This window comes from Chanodichthys erythropterus, chromosome 23 (genome assembly GCF_024489055.1).
Source record: "Chanodichthys erythropterus isolate Z2021 chromosome 23, ASM2448905v1, whole genome shotgun sequence".
Taxonomy (NCBI): Eukaryota; Metazoa; Chordata; class Actinopteri; order Cypriniformes; family Xenocyprididae; genus Chanodichthys; species Chanodichthys erythropterus.
In genome coordinates this window covers 21,284,246-21,297,265 of record NC_090243.1, presented here as the reverse complement: position 1 = coordinate 21,297,265, position 13,020 = coordinate 21,284,246, and the positions used below count along the sequence as shown (strand labels likewise).

At 36.8% G+C, this 13,020-nt stretch overlaps 1 protein-coding gene across 1 annotated transcript in view; it reads right to left on the bottom strand.

The window, feature by feature from the left end:
- Window positions 1–11,497, bottom strand: part of LOC137013748 (uncharacterized) — a 32,459-nt gene extending 20,962 nt beyond the window's left edge. Inside the window, exons 1-34 of the mRNA XM_067377681.1 lie at window positions 11,478–11,497; window positions 11,349–11,381; window positions 10,997–11,209; window positions 10,770–10,913; window positions 10,534–10,690; window positions 10,427–10,454; window positions 10,210–10,318; window positions 8,943–9,035; window positions 8,176–8,239; window positions 7,981–8,079; window positions 7,794–7,897; window positions 7,216–7,354; window positions 6,420–6,538; window positions 6,124–6,273; window positions 5,862–6,032; window positions 5,442–5,748; window positions 5,277–5,350; window positions 4,992–5,197; window positions 4,727–4,850; window positions 4,509–4,645; window positions 4,166–4,421; window positions 3,838–4,080; window positions 3,580–3,756; window positions 3,343–3,488; window positions 2,892–2,982; window positions 2,418–2,807; window positions 2,203–2,329; window positions 1,996–2,114; window positions 1,706–1,902; window positions 1,360–1,543; window positions 1,024–1,189; window positions 821–945; window positions 333–641; window positions 35–238 (exon numbers count right to left, since the gene is read on the bottom strand). Of these exons, the coding sequence (XP_067233782.1) occupies window positions 35–238; window positions 333–641; window positions 821–945; window positions 1,024–1,189; window positions 1,360–1,543; window positions 1,706–1,902; window positions 1,996–2,114; window positions 2,203–2,329; window positions 2,418–2,807; window positions 2,892–2,982; window positions 3,343–3,488; window positions 3,580–3,756; window positions 3,838–4,080; window positions 4,166–4,421; window positions 4,509–4,645; window positions 4,727–4,850; window positions 4,992–5,197; window positions 5,277–5,350; window positions 5,442–5,748; window positions 5,862–6,032; window positions 6,124–6,273; window positions 6,420–6,538; window positions 7,216–7,354; window positions 7,794–7,897; window positions 7,981–8,079; window positions 8,176–8,239; window positions 8,943–9,035; window positions 10,210–10,318; window positions 10,427–10,454; window positions 10,534–10,690; window positions 10,770–10,913; window positions 10,997–11,197 (5,160 nt within the window). The 5' untranslated portion in view covers window positions 11,198–11,209; window positions 11,349–11,381; window positions 11,478–11,497. The remainder of the gene's footprint in view (window positions 1–34; window positions 239–332; window positions 642–820; window positions 946–1,023; window positions 1,190–1,359; window positions 1,544–1,705; window positions 1,903–1,995; window positions 2,115–2,202; window positions 2,330–2,417; window positions 2,808–2,891; window positions 2,983–3,342; window positions 3,489–3,579; window positions 3,757–3,837; window positions 4,081–4,165; window positions 4,422–4,508; window positions 4,646–4,726; window positions 4,851–4,991; window positions 5,198–5,276; window positions 5,351–5,441; window positions 5,749–5,861; window positions 6,033–6,123; window positions 6,274–6,419; window positions 6,539–7,215; window positions 7,355–7,793; window positions 7,898–7,980; window positions 8,080–8,175; window positions 8,240–8,942; window positions 9,036–10,209; window positions 10,319–10,426; window positions 10,455–10,533; window positions 10,691–10,769; window positions 10,914–10,996; window positions 11,210–11,348; window positions 11,382–11,477) is intronic.
- Window positions 11,498–13,020: the final 1,523 nt, after the last annotated feature.

Here is a 13,020-nt window from a genome sequence, read left to right as displayed (position 1 = left end):
AAGGTTTTATTTGTCTAATAAAGATGTGTCATACCTGAGAATGCAGGAGCTGAACTCTCTCACTGACATCCAGCAGTTCCTGCTCAGCCAGTTTCCTTCCTCTCTCAGTCTGTTCCACCATGGATCTCAGCTCATCCAGTTCAGCCTGCAACAGAATGTTGCGTCTCTCCACAATGGCAAAGTTCTCTTTTAGATCATCATTACTACGAAGAGCGTCATCTAGTTGCAGTTGGGCATCCTGTAAAGTACAAGTCTTGCAAATGAAAGGACTGAAGAACAATGTTGGATTTCACCTAAGCATCATAAAATCTTGATTTGCAGATTCAACATACTTTGAGATGTCCATGAAGACCCTTTAGTTGCTTCTGGGCTTCTGCTGCCTGTCTGTTAGCCTGGCTGAGCTGAATCTCCATCTCATTGAGGTCTCCCTCCATCTTCTTCTTCAGTCTGAGAGCTTCATTCCTGCTGCGAGTCTCTGATTCCAGTGAGCTCTGCAGGGTATCCACCACTCTCTGCTGGTTCCTCTTGGCCTGCTCCATCTCTTCATCTTTCTCTGTCAGCTTACGTTCAAGTTCAGCTTTGATCTGATTGAACTCCAGCTGAGCTCTAAGTATCTTGCCTTCCTCGTGTTCAAGGGAAGCCTATGAAGAGTAAAATGGGTGTTCGTTATTATTGAGATTTAAGGTTTTGTTTTGCCCTGTGTTTTGGGGTGGGAGGTTACTTCCCTTAAAATAATCTGGAATTGCCTTAATAGCCTGATATAAATCAGAGAGTTGTCAAAAGAATAAGAATTTGGGGGGGGGAATTGTTCTTCTTTTACCTCAGCCTCCTCCAGAGCAGTTTGGATCTCTTGTTTCTCCTGCTCCAGTTGTTTTCGTAGTTTCTCCAGCTCATGAATACTCTTCCCACTCTCACCAAGTTGCTCAGTGAGGTCAGAAATTTCCTCTGTGCAATAGAAATAACATGTGAGCTCACAAGTACAAGCAATTAAAGTAATGTTTGGAGTTGTATAACCACTCTTACCTTGGAGATTCTTGTTCTCCCTCTTCATGCTCTCCAGGTGGTCCAATGACTCCTCATATGAGTTTTTCAATTTAAAGAGTTCAGTGCTCAGAGATCTAGCTTCTTTTTGAGCACTTTCCAGTTCAGTTTGGGACTCCTCATACTTCTGTTTCCACTCAGACAGGACCTGGTTAAATTAAACAAGGCCAAATGGCTAAATTAGAGCAGTCAAGTCAAGTGGTATTGTAGTAAAGAATAAACCCTATCCATAGTTAGAAATTTAATTTAACTCTGAATGTTTTCAATGGTATCTGGTAATTTTTCCAGCTAATGACAAAATGTACTTTCTCTCCTTACTTTATCAAAGTTTCTTTGCTTCTTGTCCAGAGCAGCAGCAGCAGCATTGGATCTCTCCACATCCACCATGAGATCTTCAATCTCATTTTGCAGCCTGTGCTTGGTCTTCTCCAGTGAGGAGCATTTAGCATTAACAGCTTCCACAGCTTCTTCTGCATCTTGCAGACGCTGAGTCAGTTTCTTCCTGTAATAATCAAAATATAAGATATATTGAACATCTAAAGCATCATTCCTTAAACTGTATTTTAATGTGTTTAAAAGGCCACAAACTATAGCAGAAAATTCAGAAAAGTCTCACACCATTAAAGACCAGACTCTTAACATTTAAATATTGTTTGTTTCTTACTTTGCTTCCTCCAGCTCCTCAGTCCTCTGGATGGCATCAGTTTCATACTTGGTTCTCCACTGAGCCACTTCAGAGTTTGCCTTAGACATACTACGCTGCAGCTCAGCCTTGGCTTCTTGCTCCTCCTCATATTGCTCCCTCAGCAGATCAGAATCATGTCGAGCAGACTGAACTGCATGGGCCAGGGCATTCTTAGCCTGAAGACAAACAAATATTTGGGGCCAGTTTATTTGGGGCCAATTTTTATGTCTTTAGCAAAAATTTTAGACTTAGAAGGAGATTTTGAAAACCTTGATTTCTTCTTCTAGCTGTCTCTTGAGGTCTTCAATTTGCTGAGTGTTGGACTGCTTGCCTCTGGTTAACTGAGACACCAGGGAGTCCTTCTCCTCACACCGTCTGGCAAGTTCACCTAAAGTGTAATATTAAAAAATACTGACTTTTTTCCAAGTATCATTATGGTACATTTGGTAACATAACACAATATTTTGTGTTCTTACCATTTTCAGTTTGCAGCTTGGCTTTTTGCATAGTGAAATCATTGATTGTGCGCTGACCTTCCTCAGCCTTGGTTTTGTACTCACTCATCTGGTCTTCCAGAGTTCTGCACATTTTCTCCAGGTTTGTCTTGAGGATCAATTATATCATAGTTGATTGCTTTCTTTAACTGACAATACATACATTATAGACTCTCTGCATAATTTCTCTCACTCACCTTTGCCTTTACAAGCTGCTCCATGTTGGAGACCACATCGTCCAGTTCCAGTCTGAGTTCACTCTTCTCTTTCTCCAGCTTCTGCTTCACTCTCTGGAGGTTGTCAATCTGCTCTCCCAGATCAGCCACACTGTCTGCATGTTTCTTCCTCAGTGTAGCTGCAGTGGACTCATGTTGCAGAGTGGCCTCTTCAAGGTCTCTGCGCAGTTTCTGGAGCTCAGCTTCACGTTTCTTGTTCATCTCAATCTGAGAAGCAGTTGCTCCACCAGCCTCCTCCAGCCTCTCACTGATCTCCTCCAGTTCTCTGGACAGATCAGCTCTCTGTTTCTCAACTTTACCACGGGCAGCTCTCTCAGCCTCCAGCTCTTCCTCAAGCTCTTCAATTCTGGCCTAGTAATGTGAATAAATTCAAAATTAAGGTTAAAATTCAAAAACTATTCAAGTGTTTATCTTATTAAGATATATAAAGTTTACCTGCAACTCTTTCAGTTTTTTCTGGAGTTGGGACTCCAAAGCTTGTCCGTCTTCAATCTTGCCAGTGAGCTGGCTTATTTCAAAGTCTTTCCTGCCATCGGATAATCAAACAGCATTAACTAACAATGAACAATACATTTTTTACAGTATTTATTAGACTTTGTTAACATTGATTAATAAAAATAAAACTTTTTATTGTTAGCTTTTGACAGTGCAGGCCCATTTAATAATTTTAACAGTATTATATTTAGATTTTAAAATTGTGTTAGTAAATGTTTACATTTACATTAACTAAAATTAATAAATGCTTAGAAGTATTTTTTTTTTCATTTAGTTCATGTTAAATAATGTAGTTAACTAAAGTTTAATGGAACCTTATTGTAAAGTGTTACCAAATATCTTTTAATAATACAATTGGATTTTATATTTTATAAAATATAAAATATATTACTTCTTTAGCCGCTCCTCTGTCTGCTGCTTGTCATTTTCCAAATCCATCACATTCTCTTGAGTCAACTTCAAGTCACCCTCAAGCTTTCTTTTAGCTCTCTCAAGATCCATGCGAATTTTCTTTTCTTGTTCCAGAGAACCTTCAAGCTAAATTTCATCCAAAATATAAAAATTAATTATGCTATTATTTATAAAAGCTTCTCATTTTTATTCTAGTCTCATGTTTTCAGGCTCTTACATCATCCACTTGTTGCTCCAGCTTGGCTTTGGCTTTGGTGAGTGTGTTGACTTTGTCTTCCTCACTCTGGAGGTCATCCAGCGTTTGCTGATGGGCCTCCTGAAGAGCTTTCTTCTCCTTGGTCAGCTTAGCGATGATCTCATCCAAAGCTGCCATCTCTTCTGTCAGGTTTTTAACCTGTAGAAATGTGTCATTATATGAATGGACACTTAACACACCATTCTTGCATCACTTACAGGTTCAGTGTTGAAAACTGACCTTGTTCTCAGTGGCATGTTTCTCTTTCTCCACTTTGGCCAGAGTGAGCTCAAGATCATCAATGTCCTTCTTGAGCTCAGAACATTCATCCTCCAGCTTTCGTTTCTTTGCAGTCAGCTCAGCATTCATTTCCTCTTCATCCTCCAGTCTTTCAGTCAGCTCTTTGGCTTTGGCCTCAAGCTGGATCTTGCTCTTGATCAGACCCTCACATCTCTCCTCAGCATCACAAAGATTATCTTGCTCCTATCAAAATAATAAAAAAGAATAATAATTGGAAACTTGTTTTGTTTTCTCAAGAGTGCAGAGTTGAGGTCCCATGTGAACTTACAGACTGCATTAAAAGCTGCAGGTCATTCTTTTCTTGGAGAAGAGAAACCATCTTTTCCTCAAGCTCCTTTCTGCGGGCCTCAGATTTGGCATAAGCCTCCTTCAATTTGGTGAATTCCTCCTTCATGTTGGCCATTTCTTTTTCAGATTCTGCACTTTTCAGCAGAGGCTTGATCTTGAAGTAGAGCTTCATCCAGGGCCAATTCTTGACCCCCATGAAAGCACGTACATTCCACTGGATCACCAACAAAGCATCTCTGTAAATATTACCCAATAAATTGGAGTCTTGAATAATAAAATGTTACTTGTGAAATATGTTAAAGACTGACAAGCTAAAATCTAACCTTCTTTCCACAATTTTCTGAAACTCATCTCTTGATAGAAAACCACGAGACCTGGACTGAATTCCAGTTATAATGAGTGCAAGACGGTCATCTCGCATCTCTTCAAGAGCACCCAGAAGACCAGCCTTAAAAAAGACCTAAATAGTAAAGAAGTTTGCGTCAAAATGTTGACAATGGAAACGTGGCTTTGGAAAAACCTAAAGTTAATATAAATATACCTTAGTATGTCCTAACTTGTACTGGTTGTGATCGATGTCCAGAGAGCCCAGAAGTTTTTCTGCACCCTTCTTGTTATCAATGAACTGTCCCTCAGGGATAGCAGCAGGATTTAGGATGCGGTATCTACCAAAAAAAAAAAACTATTATTCTTATGTGTATTTATTTTTATTTCTAGCAAATGCTTAAATTTGCAACTTGCAATAACTTGGAGTCATACATCCAATTATTTTGTAAGACATGAAAGCCATTTGGTTTCATACTAACCGTTGCTTGAAATCTCCATACAGGATCCTGTTGGGGAATCCCTTTCTGCAGATCCTGATGCCCTCCAGCACACCGTTACAGCGCAGCTGGTGCATGACCAGAGGATTCTCCATCGCCCCAGGAGTCTTAGTCTCATTGGGGATGATGCAGCGCACAAAGTGAGGGTGAGTTGACCTCAAGTTGGTCATCAGCTTGTTCAAGTTCTCCTGTTGGTAGACCATAGAGGATTTAGATTTATATGCAATAAAACCATGCAAGACAAAATAGTGTTATATTCTTTTATACCCTATGAAGGGCTGACACCGTCTGGAAGGAAGAACCCTTCTTTTTGCTACCTTTGGCAGCCTTACCTCCAGAATCTGCAGTTGTGAAATAAATGATTTTTGTTATTATTAAACAGTAAAAGTAGTGCTTATTATATTTTCATTTCACACTTCAGTGTGTACTTACCGTCATCAGTAGCGTAATTAGCAAACAGAATAGACAACAGCTTAAGAGTTGACTTCTGAAAATACCCTACAACGGTCTCATTGAGAGGGTCCTTGTTCTTCACCAGCCAGTTTGAAATATTGTAGTCGACTGTGCCAGCATAGTGAACCAGAGCAAAATGGGCCTCTGGTTTACCCTTAACAATCCTGGGCTTCTGGAAGTTTGGATTTTTCCCCAAATGGTTGTCATAAAGCTTAGCTTTAAACGTTGCATCACTGGCTTTTGGGAACATGCACTCCTCTTCAAGGATGGACATGATACCCATGGGCTTCAATGAATTGTAGATCGTGACAGTCAATATATAATTTTGCCACACAAGTTAATACTGAAAAATATGATTTTTCCCCTCACAGTATAATCATCAACATAATATTCACCCACCTTCTCAATAAGCTCAATACAAGCCTGCAAGTCCATGCCAAAGTCAATAAACACCCACTCAATGCCCTCCTTCTTGTATTCTTCTTGCTCCAGCACAAACATGTGGTGGTTGAAGAACTGCTGCAACTTCTCATTAGTGAAGTTGATGCACAGCTGCTCAAAAGTGTTGGACTGCAGGTGGAATATATTGTATAATCACAATGGGTTGCTATGATTGTTGGATTTGTTCTTGAATAACAATAATCAGTTGATTTCAACTTACTTCAAAGATTTCAAATCCAGCAATGTCCAGCACACCAATGAAGTACTGGCGAGGCTGTTTGGTGGCCAGGGATTGGTTGATTCTCACCACCATCCAGAGGAACATCTTCTCGTACACTGACTTTCCCAGAGCACCAATAGAGTAGTACACCTAATAGATAAAAGATTGAATTTTGCAGAATTTGACACATTGCAAACTAGAAACATTTTCAGAGATATAAAAGATTTTGTTTGTATGTCTTGGAAAGTGAAATGCTGAAAGCTAATGCCCATTAGATTATTATTTTCATTCATTACCTGCTGGACATTCTGTCCCTTGGTGACCCACTCATTTCCTACTTTGACTCTTGGGTGGAGCAAACCCTTGATCAAGTCAGCTGAATTTAGGCCCATCAGATATGAGATTTTGTCAGCATCTACATGTTAAAGAAGAATACAGAGCTATGACTCTAAGTACACTGTAGAAAGTAATACACTCTAGCTACTCAATAAAATTGTGGCTGCAAATTACAAGCAATGTGATTAATTAAATTCAACATATAAGAATTGAATTAGAATTAATTAAATTAATTCCTTAAAAGTCAACTATTTAAAATGTGTAAAATTAGCAAACACCATTACAAAAACCACAAACTGACATAAAAGGCAAAGAGTCAAACTGCCCATCTAAAGGAAACACTGATCACCATAATGATGATTACTTATTTTCAATAAAATCACATCAACATCTAAAACTCAGTTAATTGTTTTGTTTCTCTTTCCTTCAGTGATTCTGCTTTTTATCATCAGGTGGCTTCAATGTTGACAATAAAAAATAAAGAGCTCTTAATTCATCTTTGACATCTGTCTGTTATTCAGAAATTTTGTTTAAATTTTACTTACATTTTACTTATTTTAAATGGTTTATATTCAAGGAATTCATTTGATTAATTCTAACTCAATTCTATTTGTTCAAATTAATTAATAATACTGCTTGTAATCAGTTGCCAAAATATTGCGTAGTAGATAATAGCATATTACTTTTTACAGTGTATATACAACATGTCTTAGACATTTTTCCCTTTATAAAGCTGAGATTCCAAGTTATACTGACCCTCAGTCCCATCAGCCTCGGCCTGTTCCTCTCTTTGCTTCTGTTTGAACTTCATGTTGCCGAAGTGCATGACGGAACCAGTCAGCTTGTAGATGCTGTTCTTCTCTTCAGTGGTGAAGCCCAACACATCAAATGCTTCCTATATCAAATTTACAGAGCATGTTAAATTTCATGGCAAATACATTAGACGTCTTTCTTTTTATAGAATAGACTGGCCAAGAGAATCAATTATTTTTTTCAAGTCGTTATATACCTGTGTGACTTTGTGTGAAACACAAAAGGAGAGCGTGTTCACACTGTTCTTTTCCTTACACAATCACATGGCTTCAGAAAAACAAGTTTTTTTGGACTTTTTATGGTACTTTTTCATACTTATTGAGAGCCCCTGATCATTATATGCTTTTATTTTATAGAAACCAGCCAGGACATTAACAGTTCCACAGCAGAAACACAGTCATGCAGGTTGTCAAAAGTGTTAAAGGTGACTAAATTGCAAATGCTCAGTGGACTATTTCTTATAATATTTTATAATGTGAAATCTTGTATTGTGAACTGCCTATGATTTAACAAACACTCACATCAGTGGCCATCAGCTCGTCACCATCATCAATAGAAGCCACTTGTGTCTCTCCTTGGGAGATGAAGGCGTAGTCATAGGGGTTGTTGGTGATGAGCAGCATCTCTAAGGAGAAATGAGAACATAGATCAGAAAAGACTCTTCTAATTAGAGATGGCAGTGTTAATAGATATGATGGGTAATTTTACCCAGCAGTTCTGGTCTTCTCTGGGACAGAATCTGATAGAAGATGTGGTAGTCTCTCTCAGCCTTGAGCTGAAAAGTGACACGAGACTTCTCCAGCAGATCTACATGAATTGATAAATAGATGAATATCAAAACAGTTACACATTTCATCAATGTGTTTTGTTTGTTGGAATGATGTTGGGCAGTAAAGTACTTACAAGTCTCAATGTCAGCAGAAGATAACTTTCCACTGTGACCAAAATGGATACGAATAAATTTACCCTGTAAATTAAGCAATACATAATACAATACATAATATGCTCATATAACATATCATAGAGCTGCATGATTAATTGTTAAAAAAAATCTCAATTTCAATTCAAACACCCACCCAATCTCATTCCTAAATGACAACAATTCTCCTGTGTCTATTAAAAACAAAATCATACTGCAACATTCAAATCTGCATTGGCTCTGCCACTGATGCAGAGAGAGTATAAATATGTATTTAAATCATGTATTAGTATAACAGCTTCACAAACAGTCTTTTCAACCAAACAGTATTGTTATTTCTGTGTTACAAACATTCATATTATCATAAAAGAACTGGAATAAAAGTTTATTGTTAGGATTAAACACTAATGTTTACAGTAGCGATCAAGTGAATCACCTTTTAAAAGTAACATGGTGCGTCAAATAACGAGTTTATCATTTACACCCTTATGCCTCCAGGTTTTAACAGGACAAGTAACTGTTAAAAAAAAAAGCAATTCATTCAAAAAACGCTGATTCATACAAATGAAAAAAAGTGAAGTGTTTATGAGTAATTACATGTTATTCAGTTTAGTTGTTTTTTCAGAATAATGGGAGAATCATGATCTCTGTTTGAAACCAAAAAATCATGATTCTTAATTTATCCAGATTTGTGCAGCTCTAATATATCAAACCAATATAGAATAACAAAACCAATGTAAACCCCACTTACAAATCTGGAGGAGTTGTCATTTCTGATGGTCTTGGCATTACCAAAAGCTTCCAGAGCAGGATTACACTGGATGATTTGATCCTCCAGAGTTCCCTGAGAATCATATTTTAATAATTAGTGTCTAAAATGTTTGATGTGCCTACTTTTCAGTTAACAGCCATACATATTTTCAGACATTGTGTAGTCTTGTAATAATAGAAATAATAATCCATAGGGAACCACAAAATAATTAGGAAAACAAAAATGTTGTTGTTTGTTTTCATGTAACTGCATTGCAATATGTTACAAGTAAGGGAGTATCAAATTATGACAGTTTGTGACTCCACTATTTAATATTCAGGGATGTGATTCTTCCAGATTAATCTGGATTTCTGTTTTTTCAGCCTAAAATCATGAGGGTTATGTTGGTTACTGCATGATGATTGAAATCTCGAAATGGCCTTAAACAATTATCTAATTATTAATTACTTTAATTCATCATATATCAAAATGAAAAGTGAGTGAAGAGTAAAGACATTTAAAATGTTACAAAATATTTCTATTTAATAAATTATTTAATAAGTTTAATATATTCAATAAATCCAAATAAATGCTGTTCATTCAACATTCTATTTTTCAAAGAATCCTGAAAAATAAAACGTATGACCATTTCCACAAAAATATGAAGCAGCGCAGCTGTTTTCAACATTGATAATAATCAGAAATGTTTCTTGGGCATCAAATCAAATTGTAATGATTCTGAAGGATCATGTGACACTGAAGACTGGAGTAATGATGCTGAAAATTCAGCTTTGATCACAAAAATAAATTAAATTTTATAATATATTAAAATAATAGCTTTTTATTTTTAACAATATTTCATAATATGACTGTATTTTACTGTATTTTTTTATCAAATAAATGCAGACTTGGTTAGCAGAAGATATTTATTTTAAAATCATGAATTGTTTCCAAACATTTGGCAGGTACTTTAATAATAACTCTTAAATAAGTCTATTAATACTTTTATTATATAATATATTAGTTATTATCATGATTACTAAGTGTTGCTTTTATTATATGCCTTTTAATGTGATACTTTTTTTAATTAGAATTGCCGGGGTCGTGGCTTGGGGGTGTGGCCCGATTTTCCTGCCTTTTATCTCTAGCTGATCACATGCCTGAATATATGAAGACATCATTATTTTAGTAATTATTTTTGTTTGCTATGTTATATAGAAGGTATATTCATTCATACATAATAAGCCATTTTATGGGAATTAAGCACCTTTTTCTCCTGTGATGGGTCCTTCTTGCCGGTCGTTACTGCTGCAATACTCGCAAAGTACTGGATCACTCTTTTAGTGTTCACAGTCTTTCCAGCACCGGATTCTCCACTTAGAATAAAAATGGTTAATTAAAAGGCTGATAAAATGCATCATAGAAGGAATATATTGGTGGAAGGAGGAATGTTATGCTACATCATCTAAATATGTATTACTTACGTGATCAAGACAGACTGGTTTTCTCTGTCTATGAGAAATAAAACATAAGAAACTTAGCATTTAAAATTGTATTAGAAATCTCCAAAAATTACAAGTCAGATCATCACCTGACAGCATGTACTGGTAGGCATTGTCAGAGATGGAGAAGATGTGAGGAGGAGCTTCACTCCTCTTCTTTCCTCTATAGGCATTGACGACTTCCTGGTTGTACACTGGCAGCCACTTGTAGGGATTCACAGTGACACAGAAGAGCCCTGAGTAGGTCTGTAAGAGATTCACAGAAGGATTAGATCTGATCATGCAAGATAAAGAGAATGTGTGAGTGTTTTAAGACTCGACTCACGTAGATCATCCAGGCTGCGTAACGCTCTTTGAGGTTAAACAGCACAGCAGGCTCATGCAGGAAGGTGAACATTGCCATGTCCTCAATTTTATCAAACTTTGGTGGGTTCTGGGGGTGAACATCATCCTCCTTTACAGTTACTGTCTGTGGATAACACACAAAAATGTTTTGACAGTCACACTTTGCTCCTATCTACAATCTAACACAGTGCAGAGATCAGATCTTACCTTCCCGAATTCAGTGTTAACAGTGACTTTATCATCATCTCTACTGGTGACTGAGGCTTTGACGTACTCAACAACAGGGTCTGGCACAAAGCACTCTTTCTTCATGTCGAAGGGTCGAGTTTGGGCCTCCAGACGCTCCCTGTCTGACTTTCGTAAGAACGAAGCAGCTGGCCCGAACTCTGCCATCACAGCATCCCCCATTTTTCAGTCAGACTGAGGCATAGATGACAAAATTCTCAGAACTTGTTTACAATTAAAAAATCTATTGTAAAAATAATAAATGAAATTTAATTTTTTAGAAATATAACACACATATACACAGTGTGTTGACCTTCATAAAAGCATGCCTTACCAAATGAAATCCAAACCCAAGAAAGTCCAAGTCCTTTCAATAAAAAAGAAACATCAATTAATGAGAAGTCATCTTATTCTATTGTTCAATCCTCATGGACAATTTAATCTAAATTGTGTGTCCTCTTACCTTTAGATGGTACAATGATATGAGCTTGCAATAATGTGCTGTAAGGTAGCTCTTTATATAAAGGCACAATGACTGTGACGTTGACACAAATCTGTATTTGGTTCGGGTCACTTGTGTGTGTAGCTCTTTTTGGGTGCCTGAAAAAATATTTGTGTGAGTCACAGTGATTTAGCATGTGGTGTGTGGCAGTAGTGCAAAAGATCAGAAAGGATCACAATGGTGCTATTTTTGTCCCATATGTATATCTCCTTTTTAAAAGATATCAGATATTTACTAAAGTTTTTATACTGATATTTACACCTTCACTTTTATATTTTCTAGTTAGTCTCATATGCCAAATTCACAACATGTCTGTTATTTGTTTGTTTGTTTGTTTGTTTGTTTTTTTATGTACATAAAGCATTATAGAGGTGGAGACTCTATATAGTGTATCTGAACCATAGTTGAAAACGCACACATTCCTTTTTAAATAAAATTACTTTGACAATTAATTTTAAGTTAATTTGACATTTAGATTCCAGCAATAATGTGCTAAGGATGCTTTTATAGAACCTGAACAAAGAGATACAGGCATTCACTGGGAATTTCATAGGTTTATCTTTGTACTAAAGGATGAAAACAAGTTAAATATGCCTCATGAGCAAGATGACTGTCAGAAACAGTAAAATTGTCAGTAGACAGCTGTAACGGTAACAATGAATATCTGTACTTGTGACCTTTTGTTCTTGCCTAATGCAGAGACAGCTGCAACTCTTGCTTGTTCTTGTTTGTTGATATGACCTTTCTTGATTTCCCAATGCTGTATCTATCATTTGTGTTTTAAAAGTTGTACCAAGTTCATTTGCAGTCGTTCAAGTGAACAACAGCTTCATTCATGTTCATCAATGTTCACCCCATTCTTTCTTCAAAAAGATTTTCCAGCTTTACAAAGATTCCTAAAAACAAATGCATGAAAAGGATTCTGTAAGATACAAAATGTAATTTGTATACCGAGATTAATATATTCTTAATACATTACAACATTTTTGTGCATTAGTTAACATGAAGGTGCTTATAATTATTCCTTCTTAACATGGCAAGCAGGTCAAACTAACCATCTTAGCCCCAGATCTGTTTCTAAACAGAGTTAATGTTTTGTCAGCTTTACAGTGTTAATTTGTTGGGGAGCTGTGTGACCCATCACTCAAGACCTTTTGTGAGGTTTCTGGCCTGCCTTGACCTCTTGTCCTTCAGTGATTCTGCACTCAACAAGCACCTTACTTAGTCTTAGCACTTGGGCAATCTATTCTAGGTCCCTCATCCTTTACAGAGCCACATTCTCAGCTGTCTATTTAACCTTGTTTATCAGAACTCAGAAACAAGAATGGAAGAAATGGGGGCAACCTTTTGTCTAATAAAGTTTGTAATCTGTCCCTGGATGCACTAGAATGGTCTTGCATCTGTTGGGCTAAAAACCCCTTAAGCTCTTAAGCTTATTTTGGATTTCTGCCTGAAATTGACATAACAAAATTTTGAAGCCTCCCCTTATCCATACAGATAAGTA